Consider the following 19750-nt stretch of genomic DNA (forward strand, 5'->3'; position numbering starts at 1 on the left):
CAGCGGCCATGGCTCATGGGCCCAGCCACTCCACGGCATGTGGGATCTTCCCAGACCGGGGCATGAACCCGTGTCCCCTGCATCGGCAGGCGGACTCTAAACCACTGCGCCACCAGGGAAGCCCCTGCATTTGGTTCTTTAATCACATTCGCCACAATTGTTAGGGAGTGCTGCCACTCAAACTCTGTTACTCAGAGAGAACTGATGACATATACCAGGCATTTAAAACATTTTTAAAGTATTACACCAATGCAAGATAATGTTTACCTCCTACTCTTAAGCATGTGTATGTATGTCTTACCGCCAATGTAAAAGGGAGAGTGTGAGAGCACTTTGAATCTCTTTTTGTAGTCTCTGAAGACAACCTAAGGTCTAAAGGTAACAGCTATGGAGATCAGAGTTAAACCAACCTGGGTTCAAATATTGTTCTGCCACTTACTATGTCAACAGTGGCAAAACTATTTAAATTCTTTGAGTCTAACCATATCTGTAAAATGAGAATACCACTTACCCACGAGGTTATTGTGAGGATTAAATAAGATAAAATGTCCTTAAAGCCAATGGCATAGGCTCAACAAATGAAAACTACAGCTATAGGAGCCACTCAAAAACAAGTGGCCAGGGCTTCCCTGGTGGCACAGTGGTTAGGAGTCCGCCTGCCGATGCAGGGGACACGGGTTCGTGCCCCGGTCCGGGAAGATCCCACGTGCCGCGGAGTGGCTAGGCCCGTGAGCCATGGCCACTGAGCCTGCGTGTCCAGAGCCTGTGCTCCGCAACGGGAGAGGCCACAACAGTGTGAGGCCCGCGTACCGGGGAAAAAACAAACAAACAAACAAGTGGCCAAACACTATTCCATTTTTAAAAACTTGGACAAAAGTATATAAAAGTACACAGAATAAAATATAATAGGACTTCCCTGGTGGCGCAGTGGTTAAGAATCCGCCTGCCAGGACAAGAATAAAGATGCAGACATAGAGAATGGACTTGGACACGGGGAGGGGGAAGGGTAAGCTGGGACGAAGTGAGAGAGTGGCATGGACATATATACACTACCAAATGTAAAATAGATAGCTAGTGGGAAGCAGCTGCATAGCACAGGGATGTCAGCTCGGTGCTTTGTGACCACCTAGAGGGGTGGGGTAGGGAGGGTGGGAGGGGAGGCGCAAGGGGGAGGGGATATATGTATACATATAGCTAGCTCATTCACTTTGTTACACAGCAGAAACTAACACAACATTGTAAAGCAATTATAGTACAATAAAGATGTTAAAAAAAGTAAGTATTTATATAACTTTAAGTTTATAGACACATGTATGAAAACCAATGGCTTTTTAAATTATATGATATTATACTTTGTGAGAGGGATTTTCCTTCCAAGTTTCAATGTTACCTCAATTATTCAGAACCTTAATTTTGCTTTTTAAAAAAATTTTCTCTGAAAATAGTATCGTCTTTGATTTTCTGCTTTGAACTACCTTGTCATTTGAAAAAAATTGTGTATATAACAAAAAAAAAAGAATCCACCTGCCAATGCAGGGGACACGGGTTCGAGCCGTGGTCCAGGAAGATCCCACATGCCGCGGAACAACTGAGCCCGTGCGCCACAACTACTGAGCCTGCGCTCTAGAGCCCGCGAGCCACAACTACTGAGCCCACGTGCCACAATTACTGAAGCCCACGTGCCTAGAGCCCATGCTCCGCAACAAGAGAAGCCACCGCAATGAGAAGCCCGCGCACTGCAATGAAGAGTAGCCCCCGCTTGCCGCAACTAGAGAAAAGCCCTTGTGCAGCAATGAAGACCTAACACAGCCAAAAATAAATATAAAATAAATAAATTTAAAAAAAGAATGGGAAAATAAAAGTACAAACAAGACACAAATATATACAAATCTCCTCCCCCAATTCATACCTCTTGACTCATATCTATTAGAATATCTCCATTTCAGTATTTCAAAGGTCTCTCCAACTCAACATGTCTAAATCTGACCTCATGACCAGCATCCCTCCCCAATCCTGCCTGTTTTCATCAGAGAACTGTAATGCCCTTCTTTGAAACAAGAGAAACCAGGTATCTTCCTTAACTCCTACCTCTAACCTCACCCCCATTTGATTAATCAATCTTCACTTCCTAAACCTCTCTCAAATCCACTCCCACTTCTGGTTGAAGTCACCATGTCCTTTGGTCTAATTATGACAATAGCTCCTTGCCAATTTGTTCTCCACACCAGAGCTATCATGATTTTTAAAATGTAAATCTGATCAAATTCTCTACTGGAAGTCAAGTCCTTCAGTGAATCCCTATATACTCTTAGGATAAAGTTCAAACTCACCATGAATTCTAGTTTGTCTAGGATGATCTGTGTATGCCTCTTATCCTGGCATATTAATTATTAATACCTCCCCCCGCATTTCCCTCTCAAAATTTTTGCAATTCAGAAGATCAATTCTATGGTCATCCTATTTACAAAGCCCTGCACGACTGAGCTTTCTGCATATTCTGTAGGTTCATTTCTTGCCACCTGAACACTAAGCCATGGGATGTTATTTCTGTCTCTCAGTTGTAACATGCTCTTCCCTGCAGGCCTACCTATAGACTACTCCTTCCCTCTCAATTTTCTACTCACTTTTCTTCACCTATTGCCTAGTTCCTATTCATTATTTAGTGTTCAACTTAAATGTTACTAGGGCGAGGAAGCCTTCAACACCTTGCACTTTTCCTATCATATTTTATTGTATTTGCTTAATCATTTGCAGCCCTTGATAGACTAAAAGCTCTGTGAGAACAAGGTCCATGTGCATCTAGTTGCTAACCATATACTCAGCACCTAACATCCTCCTGACCTGACACTAGGGAGATGCAAATGAAGATGCCTCTCTCCTGTCTACAAACTCCCAGCATAGGAGGAGGTGCACATACAAGGAGACATAATATACTGAGATCTGTGCCAAGAGAACTACTGGAACAAATCCCTAGAATAATATCTCAGATGTGATTTAGAGGACAAATGAATGAAAAGAAAGGAACTTTTGGATAAAGAAACACATGCAAAAGGATTCAGATAATGACATATTGTGGAAACAGTGAGCTGCCTGCTCTGCTTATCTTTTATCAGCCTCCCCCCACACTTTCCTCCCCACCAACCCCATAGCTGCCAAAGACAGAATGGATGCAGATCCACCAAAGAGCCATAATAAGCCATGCCAATCAATTTAGACTCTATCCTCAGGTGGCTGAGAGCCACCGGAGTACTGTAAGCAGTCACTGGCAGATCAATTTCTGCTTCAAAATATTACTGCGGAGGAGGATATACTAAGAGATTTCAGGAAGATTAACCAGGAGCTAATTGCAATAATTTAGAAGAAATATGAATAAGATAGTAGCAGTGAGAATTGAGAGAAAGGAAAAACCATGAGAGATATTCAATATAATAGCATGAATAGGATTAACTGACTCAATAAATAGAGAATTGAGGGCTGTTTCTAATTATGCTGAAAGTTACATTCACAAATAGGTACAGCCCAGACACACAAAAGGTTATTCCTTAAAAAAAAAAAAAAAACCCAAAACCCAAAAAAGTAAATAAGTATAGCAAGTGTATTACAATAGTATTTTTTAATACTGCTGGTACAGTTCATAAGAGAAACTTTTTACTATGAATAAGTAACTTACAAGGAAGGTAAAATTGCACATGCCACTCTTGTTAGAAGTAATTTAGTTTTGTTTTGAATTTGCAAGACACAAAGAGATACGAAAAAGTTAAATTCAACTAGATTAGGAAAAATAAAATTGTAACCCCCATAAATATATTACAGCTTTGCATTAGTGGAGTAGAAAGGGGGAAAAATGAAGGGTAGAAGGAGGAAAGGAGAGAAACAGACTTGGGTGAGGCTACAGAATACAGGGAAGCAAAAGAGAAGATCTGAGCAAAAAGGAGAGGAGAATAAGAGAGGCTTCTGAAGAACTACATAGATGACATCAGGTTTATCCTCTAACAGAGCATTTTTCAAGGGGGTGATGTAATTTAATGGGTTCCAACCAGGATTTTTAAATAAAACAGAATAAAATACAAAATATGATACTAGACCACATGTAGTAAGGGAAATACTATTTTTATAAATCTATTGTCTTACATATTCATAGGTAGGTACCAGACTGTAATGTAAAATGTATCTTTAGTATGGGTAACTGACAAACAGGTTTGAAGACGACAGCTCTAGAATAATTATTAGCAGAAAAAGCTTGAAAACTAAGAGAACGTTATTGCCCAAGAAAAATTCAGAATGTTATTGCTCAAGAAAAATTCAGAAAAAATTCCCAAGAAAAATTCAGAATGCCCAAGAAAAATTCAGAATGTTATTGCTTCCTTTTGAGATGCTAACTAGCTGAGTGCAGTCAATGTTCACTTATTTACACACTCACGTATTGTTTGCGAAAAGGACTACCATAAACTCACTGGGGCAATTATTCTGCAGATAACAGTGGCCCAAAACAGAAATATTACAGTATCCAATTCAGTGGGCCAGAGGTTCCCAAGCCTGATGCCAGGATGTGAGGTGCTCAGTCTCCTAATATTACAAACGATAACTCCATCAAGTACAGTACCATTTATTTCAGCAAAAACAAACAATGGTTTATGTGGTCCAAAAGAGAAAAAAGTAAAAATCAGAATGATCCTTCTTCATACTGCACCACCTGCTACTTTAAAGAGAAGGATGAGGGCTTCCCTGGTGGCGCAGTGGTTGCGAATCCGCCCGCTATTGCATGGGACACAGGTTCAAGCCCTGGTCCGGGAAGATCCCACGTGCCACGGAGCAACTAAGCCCATGCATCACAACTACTGAAGCCCATGTGCCTAGAGCCCGTGCTCCGCAACAAGAGAAGCCACAGAAATGAGAAGCCTGCATACAGCAACGAAGAGTAGCCCCTGCTCCCCACAACTAGAGAAAGCCCGCGTGCAGCAACGAAGACCCAACGCAGCCATAAATAAATAAATGAATTAATTAATTAAAAAAATAAAGAGGAGGACGAGATGAGAGAGGAAAGGGGTCAAAAAGTAAATAATGTTCTGTGGCAGTCTATAGAATAATGGATTTGAAGCCATGTAAAGAACCAAAGTGCCACTCTTCCAGCATGCTGTTTTGGGGAGGGGAGATCGACTTTGGAGCAGGTTGCCCTGTGTCCAGATCTCAGCTCTGATACTTACTAGTTGTGTGTCCTTTGGAAAGTTAGTGACTTTGACTCAATTTTAAAGATATGGTCAATCTCAGAATTGTTCTACTTAATGAAATAGCATAAGTAATGTATCTAGCACAGGGTAGACACTAAATGTCAGTTCTTACAATTAAGTGTAAAATTGTGCATTATAGTTAGAGTGCCTCAGATATTCAGTGGACAGGGAGAATGGAGTAAGATGAGCTTCTTGAAAGACAGGCCAAGGAGTCTAAATAAATGAGGGAAAGAAAGAGAATGACCTTTACTTTTGCAGGAAAGCATTTTTTGTTTTTGTTTTTGGGGTTTTTTTGGTCATTTGGTATTGTAAACCTGGTGACAGAAGCCAGTCTCTTGGGGAACAAACTGATTCCCCAAGATCTGAGAAAGTAAGTGGGGTGGATTTCTTGAGAGAATATAATTTACCCAGCATAGATCCATGCTAGGCATGGTCTAAATGGGACTCAAATGCCTGAGCAAAAGTAATAGGCTTTTATTTTCTGTACAGTGGTGCTAGGTATTTTTCCCCCTAGAAGTTTATTATTTACCAGCTCTAGAATGTACAATGGCTTTTCATGGATTTAAGTCCAAATTGCAAAGGTGGTATAAATGATCCAAACTGATCACCAGCATCAATTCTATACCAAGTTCAAATTTTGATGCCTAATTTTCCAACCTTCTTAGTCTGGTATCACCCTACTTATCAAGTCTTATTTTTACTATTCTTAAACATCTATCTGCTTTAGAAAAAAAGGATTCACTGTCTCCATTTACATATATTCCAATGCTTGAGAAACAGCCTACAACATAGTAGGAACTGAAACCTTAATTCTCTCCCCTCCCTCAATGTATGAGTGACTGGGTTTACAAAGGCAAATGAGACATGGACATTTCCCACCCTCAAGAAGTCCAACAGTTTATGTGAGCCATGGAATACAAGATATGGTACACAAAAGTTAAATATCTGTCTCACACACACACAAACAGAAAATGATGTTCCCATGGAAAAGTGTCTGAGATATCTACTCTAAACCAAGAACTTATTATAGAGGATAACACCAGAAACAAAAAGGAAAGAAAGAAAGAAAAATAGAGAATATACACAAGAGTATATATTCTTGTGCAACTGTATTTACATTGGTGGGTACCAAGATGAAAATTAGACTGTATTCAGTAACAAAAAATATGTTCTCCTCTCAAGACTTCACTGAACTCATTAAATGTTGCATCTACAAAGAAAATAAAACAAGACTAATAACTGTGTTTATAATAAAATGGGCAAATAAAACATATTTTATCAAAATTATTAAGGTCTACTAGATTAGTGTATGTTTTGTTGGCTAAACTTAAATTTTCTGATTCCTGTTGTATAATCAGGCCTGTACAATGCTCTTAGTTGGCTGACTCAATCTTTGAGTTCCTAACTATGTGAAGATTAAAAAAAAGTAATCATGTTATTTGGTTTTTTGCTATTAAGTTGTATGAATTCCTTATGTATTTTGGATATTAATCCTTCATCAGATACATGATTTGCAAATACTTTCTCCCATTCCATAGGCTGCCTTTTCATTTTGTCTAGACAAATAGTGTATGATCTCACTTGTATGTGGAATCTAAAAGAAAGAACTCATAGGAACAGAGATGAATGTGTCAGCTAACCTTATTATGGTAATCATTTTGCAACATATACATATATCAAATCATCAAATTGTACACCCTAAACTTACATAAATGATACATCAAATGTCTCAAATATGTCTCAATAAATTTGGAAATAAAGAGAAAAAAGAAAAGTAAAAAAAAAAAGGTCCAATAGTATTAGCAGGTGAGAGATGTAAATTATATCATCATGAAATCAGTGCCATAAGTGAGGTAGCAAAAGGTGCTGTGGGAAGAGAACGGCTCCTGCTTCTGTCTGAAGAAGTCATAATCTGCCCTGCACAACCATATTCATAGCTACCTTTACCTTCTGCCCACATTTTCTTTATAAATTTTCTACCTCTTCAAACTTTCTTCCTTCTTCCCCCTTGTTAATCTAAATCAATCCAACCGTTAAGGATCAGTACAAATTTTGGCTTTTCCAAGAGGCCCTTTCAACCCTCTTTTCTAAACTACTAGTGTTCTTGTACCTCAGTTTACATATTTTTGTTTCAAACACATTAGTCCCCACTTCCCCAGCTATATAGTAATTCCCGTGAATATTTGGCAGATTCTTAAAATCTCAATGATCCACTGTATAATATCACTTGACTGATATTCTAGCATATGTGATTGAACATAATCCTATATTCTAGTACAGATTAACTGTCCAGCACTGACTATTACAGACATTCTCAGATCTCTAACTATACTTACAGGCTAATTCAAAAGTTTTACCTATTTCACCCATTATATATGTCTAAGTTCATCAGTTCAAGTCTTAGGGAATTAGTTCTAATATGCTTCTAATGCTTGGGATTTTAATATGGACTTCCCCCATAGTGGAGACTGACAATGAATAAGTATTCTAACATAACTTAAATGCCTTACAAATAAGCTCATGTTTGTCTACCTGTTTTACCAATAAGAGGTAGTCCAGAGCTTCTGACAATTTCTGGGCATAGCCCTCCCATCTTCAATTTCTATTTCTGTAAAACAGAAACTCATTCTAACAGGTTTCAACCTCTCAGTGTCGTAGAGTGAGGAAACAGTAATGTACTAATTAGCAACTGATTGGCAAAAGGGAGAGAGCTGACATTAGAAATTATGTTTTAAGCTTCATCTAGTTCTAGAACCATTAACAATTTTCTGTATAACTATCAGCAGACCCTCTGGTGATCATGCGTCCATTTTTCCCTGTTAAGGTTTATCCTAGCACTGTGGATGACTGTAAAACTGGTATTTCCAGTGCAGAAAAATGAAAATATTAAAATAACTACTGAGAAATTTTAAAGTTTATTTAAAACCCAAAACTTCAGAAGCAGGGATGAAAGAAAAAGAAGAGCTAAAAACAAGTATAATTGGTACTCCTGCCATAAAAGGAAATGAAGTTACAATAATAGAAAAATTATCTGAAGTAAATTTGATTCTTGGTTTGTCTTTTTTTTTTGCGGTACGCGGCCCTCTCACTGTTGTGGCCTCTCCCGTTGCGGAGCACAGGCTCTGGACGCGCAGGCTCAGCGGCCGTGGCTCACGGGCCCAGCCTCTCGGCAGCATGTGGGATCTTCCCGGACCAGGGCACGAACCCGTATCCCCTGCATCAACAGGCGGACTCTCAACCACTGCGCCACCAGGGAAGCCCAGGAACTAATTTCTTGTTGTAAAAAAGTATATTGATTCAGCAGTTCCTTTAGTTTCACTTCAGTCCCTCCTTCCCCAAGTTAAACGTAAGTAAAATTAAATGTTTACTAAAAAAGTGGCATGATCCAACTTTTCTGAAATTATATCCACATATATGCCTAGACAGGCATACAAATTTTGAGTAATTAATTTGTTATTTTGGGTGGTGAGATTCCCTCCCTCTTACACTTTTAATATAATGAACATGTATCATTTTTATAAAATCAGCCATTATCCTAAGAAAGAAAAAAAAGTATAAAAAACAAACTTTACGCCCAGTTTACAACATTTCTCTCTTTCTACCTTCAACTGCAGTTCACTGTCAACATCTTGTTAGCTAACAGAGATGTTTGCCTTTGAAAGAGTTAAAAGCACCTTTAATTAACTACCTTTTATTGAGCTCTTACTATTCACTCAGTATTACACCAAAACCTTTCCCATCCCTTCATTGATTAATCCTCACGACCTTGAGAGACAAGTACCTTCCCTTTTTACAGATAAGGTAAAATATCAATAATTTGCCTACAAGGTGACAGAGCTATTAGGGAAAGGAAAAGATTCAAAAACCTAGGTCAGACTATAAAGGTTAAGTTCTTGACCACTAATTTTAAACTAAGATAGTTCAAATCCAGATTCTGTTACTAGCAGTGTGAATTTGGACAACTGACAACTTGTCATCTTCATTTTTTCCACCTCAAAATGGGCAGATTACCATCTTCATTATGGACGGTTTAAAAAAATAACAGATAAAGCTCTTGGTCCTTCCTTTGGGATATAGAAAGTACTCTATTTGGTGATGTTACAAGTTACTGTCACACTAAGAACATCAAGAAGAATGCAATATCACAAAAGTAACTAAAATTTATGAATACCAGACAAATTTAAGTCATGTACTATTGAATCTTAGTGGAAAGTGTTTATGTTTCGAGTCTGTTCACAGAACATTCCAATATTCAAGTACTGTAACATACAAATATAAATTAGAGCTTAAAGAATTATAAAACTTTAGTAAAATATAACATAATAGTAAATAAAATTTAGGCCAATCAGATAGGTCAATTTCCCGAACAAGAAGGTTATTACTTGGCTCCATTTAAAGTTGATTCAGGCAAACTCACTCTCTTTGGGGGCTAAGTCATCATTTAAAACCATCAACTTAGATGGATCTAGAGACTGTCATACAGAGTGAAGTCAGAAAGAGAAAACCAAATATCGTATATTAACGCATATATGTGGAACCCAGAAAAATGGTACAGATGAACCGGTTTTCGGGGCAGAAACAGAGAAACAGATGTAGAGAACAAATGTATGGACACCAAGGGCGGAAAGTGGTGGTGCTGGGGGGGTTGGTGGTGTGATGAATTGGGCGATTGGGATTGACATGTATACACTAATATGTATAAAATGGATAACTAATAAGAACCTGCTGTATAAATAAATAAATAAAATTCTAAAATTAAAAACAAAATAAATAAAAATTCTACTATTTATGGCAAAAAAAAAAGAATCACCTTTACTTGCTTTTAACCAAGATGCCTATTCTATCCTTGCTGATATTAAAGAAACATTCACTCAAAAAATAATAATAATAAATTTAAAAAAAATAAAACCATCACCTTAAAAGTAAAACCATGAAAAAAAATTCGTGCTTTTCCCCTCTGAATATTAGTTTAACTTTTGATTCGACTTTCAAGTTCTAATTCAAATAAACTTTTCCAAGTTTTCTCTGGTCACTGAAAAATGGATTTTTTATCTAACAAGGAAGCCACAGAAAATAGGTTAAAATACATAGCACTGTTCTTAATACGTAACTTGGTTGAAATAAAAGTATATCTGTATATTTACAATTATTAAAAAACTATGAAAATAAATTTGACTTTTGAAAGAAGCAATCTCACTAATTTAAAAAGCCACTTTATAAACCACCATTTAAAATTCTGAACAGCTAATCTGCTCCATTATAATTTCAAATATATATATAATTGTTTTATTTTGATTCTAAGTTTCAGCATTAATGACATTTCCAGGTCTTAGCAATTATATACTATATTACATTTAATAAATAACTGGGTTAAAAAAATAATGGAGCGTCAATAATGATCACTGAATAAATTAGTGACACCTAAGAGTAGAAAGTGCTTTTGAAACCTGCAACAATAACCTGTACCAAAAGGCATACTTGAATATGCATACCTCAAGTCATCACTTGGTTCTTTCTTTTCTGGAAGTTCCATGTGCTTGGAGTCTGTTGACTGGTGCTCTTCAGCAACATTGGGCTCCTGGCTTATCACGGGAACCTCGGAAGTAAATGAGAGCTCTCCTTCATTGGAGACTCCAAAGAGATCTGGGTCATCTTGAATTACATCAATTAAGAGGACATCATCTTCATATGCTTTAAGAATATCTGGAAACCCCACTTCAATTTCTGAAACGTTCTCAGTCATTTTTCTACCACTAACTTCAGAGAAAACTGCTTTGAATCTTTCTTGTTCACTAGAGCAGAAGGCAGGACTTTGCTTTATACACCCAGGATCATAAGAAATAGTATTATTTTCAACTGTGAGAGAAACAGCTTCCTTATTAGAAACAATATTGCCTGGTTTAGAGATGTGGTTAGATGGTTTATTATCATTACCTTGCTTTAAAAAGCTTGGAGAAATAATACAGGAACTCTTACTGCAGTATGAGTCAGAACCAGCTTGCACTGGAACTACACTATTTTGTATGCTCAAAGATTGAGGTCCTGAAGTTACTGTGGTGACATTTTCTTTAGTCCTATTCTGCCTTACCTCTGCTCCAGATAAACTGTCAAGAAGTTCTAGGGGACTATATACTTCTCTCGCTGATGACTTGCCATGTATTTTTCTTTTTTCTGTTTTGTTCTTAAGTAAGGGAATTTTAAAATTAGTCAGCCGTCCTGTGTTCAATATCTTAATCAAGTCTGGAACAACCAGTGTTTGCTTAGCAATGCATGCTTTTCGATGAATAGTTTTGCCTGTAGAGCTATTTGCTTCCTGGCCATCCTGGGAAGCCACTGTCAAATTCAGTTTTGTTAAATTCCCTCTATCCTTTTTTTTACTTCCTGTTAAGTTTTGAGTCACATTAGCTAATGGAGTATCTTCAATAGTATTAGAAACTATCTCTGACGCACTTCTGCTTAGTTTCTCTGACTTCGTTTTTTTATTATCATTGATGATAGGTTCCTTTATAACCATTAAAGTAGGTTCCACTGTAGAGACTGAAGATAAACAATTTAAATTAGAATCCAATTTCTCTCTACTTGAAGATTCACTTCTTGTTTCTGTTAGAGAACTTTGTAGCATCAATTTGGAATCAGTTAAATGAGTTTGATTTGTTTGGTGTTTAAGAAAATCATCTTGCCTAAAACTTTCCTGAGACCCAGGAAGAAAGTTATTTGACTGCGGCAAGGAAGCCTTTTTCCAACACTGGGCAGATATTCTAGCACACGAATAACAAGGCCAAGTTCTTTTGCCAGTCATTGGTATTGTTCTTTGACAGCTAAATTTAGATTCTTCAGCTTCATTCTTCGAGTCTTCCCTCGAAGCTCTCTTTTCAATAGGATGGCAATCGCTAGGTGACTTCACTATTGAGTTTTTCATCCACTTAAAATACTCCTCTGGATCCATCCTTTTACATCCTAAAGGCTCTGAAGCATTCTTTTTTTCTTCTTTTGAAAGTGGCTCAAGAGTTTTCTGAAACATAGGATTTACATGGTGTTCATGACTTGTTTTTTTCCCTGTTTCTGGAAGACTTAATAAATGATCCATTGGTGACAGCGTGTTATTGTTTACTTTTCTCAAAACTTCTAAAGGACTTTTTTTAGCCTCTAAAGTCTCTGTTTCTTTACCTTCAGCACCTGTTTTGTTTTCTTGTAACACCAGCTCATATTTGTTATACACATTAGAGAATTTCATCTTAATAACCATTTCATCTCCTTTTTCAGACACCTTCATCCTTTTCCTGGGTTTTCTCCCAACACTGCTCTCCTCTAATGAATGTTTATTTTTTTCACTTTGAAGGCAGGAAAGCAAGCCCTTATTTTTACTTTGGTATGAGTCATTTTCTTCAAGTAATAACTGATTTACTCCCATTAAGTTTTCTTCAGTTTGTAAATGCTGAGGAATATTATTTGTGTCACTCTTATCTCCAAGACTCCTAGGGTTTTCTTTCTTTAACTCTGAGGAATTTTCTGGTACATGCATATATCCACCATCAAGTTTATATGCAAGGTTATTTTCATCATTACAACTCTTGGAATGGGGGAAACAACTGCAATCACGTAATCTTAAAATGCAATTATTTTCTACTCCAGGTGACAAGCTGTGACAAGAATATTTTGGAGTATTCTTGTACAGTTCATCTTGGAATTCAACCTTACTATTTTGTGTAGCCTTATATTCCGTTATTTTGAGAGGTGGCCGTTCTAAGCTTTTAAATTTTTTAATTCGAATTCTTCTTTTAATACCTTTTACCAAACTTTCCTTACCCAAAGACTGCAAGAAAGCCATACTTTGAAATTCACTGCATTCCACTGTTTGGAAAGATTCCGAACTGGTTAATGATTCCTTTCTTACCAGGTCAATCCCTGGCTGGGGATCATCACTTGAGGCTTCAGTAACTTTTCTTTTTTCCTTGGCTGAACAAAACAACAAAACATACCAGAAAAGATTTTACATTGAGGAGGAAAAAGCAATATCACTTAAAAAAAAAAAAAATTGTGAAGCCATCCATTTTTATTTCCCTGAATAGCCATATGGAAACATACATTTGTTTTTAAATCAAAGACCTAATTTCTATTAAGGTCCTGTATAAATTCTAAGACAGCTGAATAACCTCTAGCATCGTGATTTCATACAAGCCAAAGTGAATCACTAGTAGGAATTCCTTTTACAGAACTTCTGAGCAAGGGATCCTAACAGGACAAACACCTTTTAAGCGAATTCCTGTTTTTTTCTCTCCGGGTCAACCGTGTGCATCAGTAAAGCCCATGTAGATGCAAGTGAAACGCCAGTGGTAAAACACGGGTGCAGGAGAAGGGGTGCAAAGGCTAGAAAGGGAGTGACCCCTGCGTGCTTCCTTACTGTGTCTTCCCGATTGCAAGGGGAGCTCCGCCTCCTTCGCTGCTTCGAAGCCCGGCCGGTCCGACGGGTCTGAAGAGCCCACCTGGCCCCCCGGCCCCTCCACTCGCCGCCTCGCTGAGGCCTTCCCAGCCCCGAACGCCTCACCCGACCTGTCACTTTCTACCTCTTCTCTCCCAGACGTCCGGGCCACCATCCCCCTCTTTTGCCTGCTCTCTTCGCGCCCCCCGGCCTCAGGGCCACAGCCTCCCGCCTCGCCTGGTCCCGGCCGCCTGCCTCTCTTCCTCGGGCCTCGCGCGTCGCCTTTACGCCCCAGGGCCGTCGCTGGGCCCGACGCCCGCGGCTGCCGCATCCGCCCCGGGCCACCCGTCTGCCCACCGAGGCCCGCCACGCCCGCTGGCAGGAGCCCACCGGCCACACAAAAGCTGCTTCGGCTGCCAGGCACCCGCGGCCCTCAACCCCGCCCCGCCGCGCCCAGCCGCCAAGACCCTGGGACCGGAAGCGGAAGTGGGGTCCGCGATGCCTGCCTGGGGCAGGCGCGGCAAGGCCCAACGGGCGGAAGGACCTCGAGGCTTTGCAGCTGGCCCCTCTGCCGTTCGTTGCGGGGCATGGGGGTGGAGCCTTCCAGCAGGCCGGACTCTCCCACGGCCACCTCTGGCGCCTGGTTGCTCGCAAAAACCGAGTGGCTTCTAACTCCTCCCCAAGTCTCTTGTGGGGGGGGTCCCTTTCCATATGCCTTCCTGACATCCTATACGCACCTCAAACTTAAGTTGTGCAAAACTGACCTTGTCTTTCATCACGGGCTTGCTCCTCTTGTGTTGGTGGATGCGTCACCGTCTACCCAGTTGTCTAAGTCAGAAACCTAGAAACCATCAGATACCCTTCTTTCCACTTCATCCCTCGCATCCACGTTCATTAGGTCCGCCTGATTCGACTTTCTGTGTTTGTCAGCCACTCACCTTGGCTCTGGCTTGCAGACTCTGACCCATTGCATCAACCTCCTAGATTTTATTCATGCCTCCATCCTTGTGCTTTGTCAGGCAGCTTCCACCTGCCGCCAGGCCATGCCCTTCCAATGAAAGGATGTCTTGGCATTTCCCAGCTTGACCTTTCATGAACCTCCTTTGCTCAAAGACTGAAACTAACAGAAAGTCCAAACTCTTCATTGTGGTATCTGTGGCTCTTTCTGATATGGCCCCTGAATTGTTGATTTTGTCTCTTACTGCCACTGTAGGGGAGAAGGTGTGCTTCAGTGGAAATCTATGCACAGGAGTCACCCTTCTGCATTATCTGATTCTGATTCTATGGGAGATACTTTACAACTATATAAGTTGTAAATGAGTGGTAGCATTGCAAAATAATGGTCTATAGATATGCAAATTCTCTCCTACAGAAGTTCAGTGGACTTCCCACTCCTTGTAGAAGAAGCCAGTTTTGCCTCCGTTTGCACATTCATTTCAATATTCCTGGTCTATAAACGTGTCTGTTCTTTGGACTCACCCTTTGAGTGGTTATTATAAAATCTGCCTGATGGGAGAAACAAAATCTTTAACATGTTCATTTTTACATCTATATGACAGTCATGATTTTGAAACTGAGCAGGACCCTGTGGGGCCCTCCTGCTTACAAAAGTCTTTCTGTTTCCCCATTTCTTGTTTATAGGCTTCCCCTGAGTTCCAAAAGGGCAGATTCAGACAGTTACTAATTAGGGAAGTGAGGGAATGTAGAAACAAAGGGAAAACAGTAGTGCAAGAAGCAATAGTGCATTGATAAAGCACAGTCTTAATTCCTCCTCAAGGGATATACAGAACAATCTGATATCTTTGAGCTCTACAGGAACTAAGTAGCCCATCCAGGTAGAGGATGGTAACTTCAGACTGAGCACAAGCACATAGACCCCAGACTAGTTTGAACCAGAAGACTGATGATTAAGATTCCTGAAACACCACCCTGTTACTTCACCACCAACCAATCAGAAGAAAGTCATGCATCCTGCAGTCCTCACCCCTAAATGTTGCTTTTAAAAACTCTTCCCTGAAGACCATCAGAGATTTTGGCTCTTTTTGCAGCATGAGCTGCCTGTACTCCTTGCTTGGTGCCCTGCAAATAAATGCTGTACTTTCCTTCACTACAACATGGTGTCAGTAAATTGGCTTTGCTGTGCTGTGGGTGAGCAGACTCAAGTTCAGTAACAATTTTAATTGGGGCGGGGGTGCTATCTTTTAACACCACACATACCCTTGCCTGCCTGCACTTAAACCACATTGGAATCCTACTGAAGTTCCCTAGATTCCATATGATCCATCATGCTGATAGGGATAGAGTAGGATAGTTACACAGGTAGCTTTAGAAATCCCGCTAGGGGATTATAGTTAGAGAAGGAACTTTGGGAGACCATTGTAAGTTAATGACCACTCAAGAAAGTAATCAGAACATTGTGAAACAAGACAGTCCTGCTTAACAATGAAACCATGCAATAAAAGCGTTGCAGGAAGGGGGACCCCTGCCAGGGCCCAAGAGCGGGCTCTTGTCTAACACTTGGAAATGAGTTGTCCGAAGAGACACACGTGCTGACAAAGCAAGAGACTTTATTGGGAAGGGGTGCCCAGGTGGAGAGCAGGAAGGTAAGGGAACTCGGGAGAACTGCTCTGCCATGTGGCTCACAGTCTCAGGTTTTATGGTGATGGGATTAGTTTCTGGGTTGTCTCTGGCCAACCATTCTGACTCAGCGTCCTTTCTGGTGGTGGGCACATCACTTAGCCAAGATGGATTCCAGCGAGGATTCTGGGAGGTTGGTAGGACATGTGGACTGGAGTCTCCTGTCTCCTTTTGACCTTTCCCATATTCTTCTGGTTGATGGTGGTTTGTTAGTTCCGTGTTCCTTGCCAGGATCTCCTGTCCTAAAATAACTCATGCAAATTGTTACAGTCTTTGCCTGGCCAGGGTGGGCAGTTTCAGTCAGTGTTTCCCCTAACAAATGCACCGAGATATGCCCCAGGCCATTAAGTGAAAAAATGAGACCTGCATCCTGCTGGTGGAGGTCAGCAAGATAATGATCCTTAGGACATGCACCTCTGCACGTACCAAGGACAGGAATAGAGGGAAAAGATGACATTCCAAAGTAGAAGACCCTCATTATACTGAAACCTGAGACGATTTAACATATTTTACTGTATGTTACCACTCTTATGCTGATTTGAATAGCCCCATGACATGAAGGAGGAGCTAATGATGTAAGCCTGCTGTCTACTCAAAGAATGAGGAAGAAGGTGGTCTTCTCCCCCTCCACACTTTTCCTTGGATTATAAAAATGTAGCCCACTTAGTTATCAGGGCAGAGCTCTTTTGCCTGCCCGCTTGTATCCTTCACAAGCATCCTATACTAATCCATCCTATACTAATAAATCCACTTCTTACCACTTGGTTCCTCACTGAATTCCTTCTGTGCTGAGACGTAAAGAACCGGAGCTTCATTAAGTCCTGAGATGAATTGTTCAATGCCTGTGTTTTGCTAAAAGCCTTACTTTCGGTTTCAAGGTTCATAGGATTAGCTGGCAAAATAACCACTCTACACTCAGTTAAACAAGAATTTAGAGAGAGTTTATTGAATTAACAAATTGCATTATACTAATTAAGAAAAGAATAGTATAACTAACTAAGAGAGAATAGTAAAGACAGAGGTTTATACATCTCCGAATTGGGGAAGCACCTACATCCAGGTCCAAGCAATGCTGGGAAGCCCCTTGAACAGCAATCTGGAGTCCCAGTTGGGAAAGTCCTGGTGGTGCGTCCACCGCACGGCTAAGACTTCAGTTTGCCACTCGAAGGAGCACAGCTTTTAGCACCAGGCCGCAGGCTGATAACAAACAACCTACGTGCCAATTTGCAGCTCTGGGAAGTTTTGGAAATGTTCTTGATTCCGGGGGCTGGCCAGACCCTCAAGGGGTCCCATGACTGACTCGATCTTATCTAGTGGTTTATGATGTGTGCTGGTGCCACCCTGCTGGCCTGGGTGTAGCTCAGCAGTTAGGCATGAAGCCAGCTTTAGCATCATTGTCCCGTCAGTGAGAGGCCTGGTGCTGCCTCTGAAGCCTGAACAAGACTACTTTACTAGCTTCCCCAACAGTCTGACTCTCTACATGCTGGTCCTGGAAATTCTTCCTCTGCTTGTCTGCTTGGTGAAGTACATTTTCCCCTCCAAGATTCAGTGCAAGGATCACCCCTCAAGGAAGCTTCCCGCCTAACTTTCTCCTTATACTTGGAGGGGTCAGGTGTTTCTGCCTGCAAACTCGGCACTTTCAACTGTTTACTTGTATGTCCCCCTCAGGGCAGGTACCTTATTTTTTCTTTTTTTCTTTTTTTATGGCTGTGTTTGGTCTTCGTTGTTATGCCCAGGCTTCCTCTAGTTGCAGGGAGTGGGGGCTACTCTTCGTTGTGGTGTGCGGCCTTCTCATTGCGGTGGCTTCTTTTGTTGTGGAGCATGGGCTGTGGGCGCGCAGGCTTCAGTAGTTGTGGCTCGCGGACTCTAGAGCACAGGCTCAGTAGTTGCAGCACAGGGGCTTAGTTTTTCCGCGGCATGTGGGATCTTCCTGGACCAGGGATTGAACCCACCACCAGGAGTCCAGCTTCCTTGGTCCCCTGCATTGGCAGGCGGATTCTTAACCACTGAGCCGTCAGGGAAGTTCTGGTACCTTCTTTTAATCTGTGCATTTTGTGTGTTTAAAGAGGAAGTTGGTGATTTTGAACACAATGTGTGTTATGCATTCAAGGATGGTAGGTATGGTACAGAGAGTGTGAGTACTGTGGCAGTTTGGATGAGTGGAATATCCTTAGGAGCGTCTAGAAAATAGAACTTAGGTAAAGGAGGTGTAAAAGATCTAGAAACTTTGTTTCTTTCTGCTTGTGAATACAGAAAGAAAGGGAAGACAGCTTAAGAATAACAGAATTTAGAAAAAGTTATTTTATGGACTTCAGGCTACATGCTCATTCCAAGTTCGCTTTGTGCCTCAGTTTCCTCATCTGTAAAATGAAATAAGAGCACCTCCTGAAGGAAACCAGAATATGTCATCCCAAGCTATGCCTCTCTGACATAAACATTTTTTTGAGCTGAAGGCAATTAAGCAGCAGGAAATGCAGGAAAAACTCTCTACCCTCCCTCAATTCTGTGTGCAGGCAAGATATAAATTCTCCGTTACTGGAGATGACTCTAGACTCTTATCAGCTTGGAGATGGCATTAGAGGAATCTGCAAATAAGACTTACTCTATTAGTTTCCTCCCATATGTTTACCTTCTTGCAATTTGCCACCCTTAGACACCTAAAACTGCTTTCCTTTGTCCTGTAATCGCTATACAAGTTTATTGTTCCCTGTTGAAGATGCTATAGAAGGTGGAGTTCTAAGGAGTTCTCCTGAGAATTAAATGTGCTAATATTTGTAAAGCACTTAGAACAATGCCTAGCAGATTGTAAACAACAACTAGATTTGTTAACTAAAAACCTCTATATTGAAAGATAAATCCTATATAATTCTGGCATTTACTACCTTCAAAATAAACATTGTTACTAAGGTCTTGGTAACATAAAAATAAAAATTCAAGAGTCCAGCTTCCTTGGTCTTAATAAAAACAGAGGGTCTTAAGGTGGGCTATAGGCCCAGGAATTTAAAGACTTAAGCCTGTAACTGTTGAGCAATGCATAAAAGAGAAATGGGAAGAGCTTAGCAGCATAGGAAATTGCAAAATCGAGCTCCCTGAGTGTTCTGAATAAGAAAATTATAATCTTTATTACAGTTTTAAAATTCCTCATACCAAACTGCTTTCACTGAAAACTTGAGGCGATTAGGTGTGTTTATACAAGTTTTCTTCTGTGAAATGATTATCATAATCCTACTATTGTGCTTGGCAGTGTCTGGAAAGGGCAGGCACAGTTGTTTATCAGAAAAGACTCAATCTTCCTGGTGGCAGATCTCATACACTTACGAGTCCAGAATATGGAGCAGAATATTTACCCATGTCTATTGGACTGCATCTCAGTGCACTCAGAGTCAGCCCTTCGGGAGTCCTTTCTCTTCTGGTTCCCCTCCCCCCCTTTTAATTTTCTACCCCTTTGCCCTTGTCCCTGGATCCT

The 19750-nt window shown here is 40.5% G+C and overlaps 1 protein-coding gene across 1 annotated transcript in view; it reads right to left on the reverse strand.

The window, feature by feature from the left end:
* TOPAZ1 (testis and ovary specific TOPAZ 1) overlaps positions 1-13978 on the reverse strand; it is a 67644-nt gene extending 53666 nt beyond the window's left edge. The window contains exons 1-2 of the mRNA XM_060021387.1: positions 13630-13978; positions 10721-13184 (exon numbers count right to left, since the gene is read on the reverse strand). Coding sequence (XP_059877370.1) covers positions 10721-13184; positions 13630-13978 — 2813 coding nt within the window. The remainder of the gene's footprint in view (positions 1-10720; positions 13185-13629) is intronic.
* Between the last annotated feature and the right edge of the window lie 5772 nt (positions 13979-19750).

Source organism: Delphinus delphis, chromosome 10 (genome assembly GCF_949987515.2).
Source record: "Delphinus delphis chromosome 10, mDelDel1.2, whole genome shotgun sequence".
In the NCBI taxonomy this organism is placed as follows: Eukaryota; Metazoa; Chordata; class Mammalia; order Artiodactyla; family Delphinidae; genus Delphinus; species Delphinus delphis.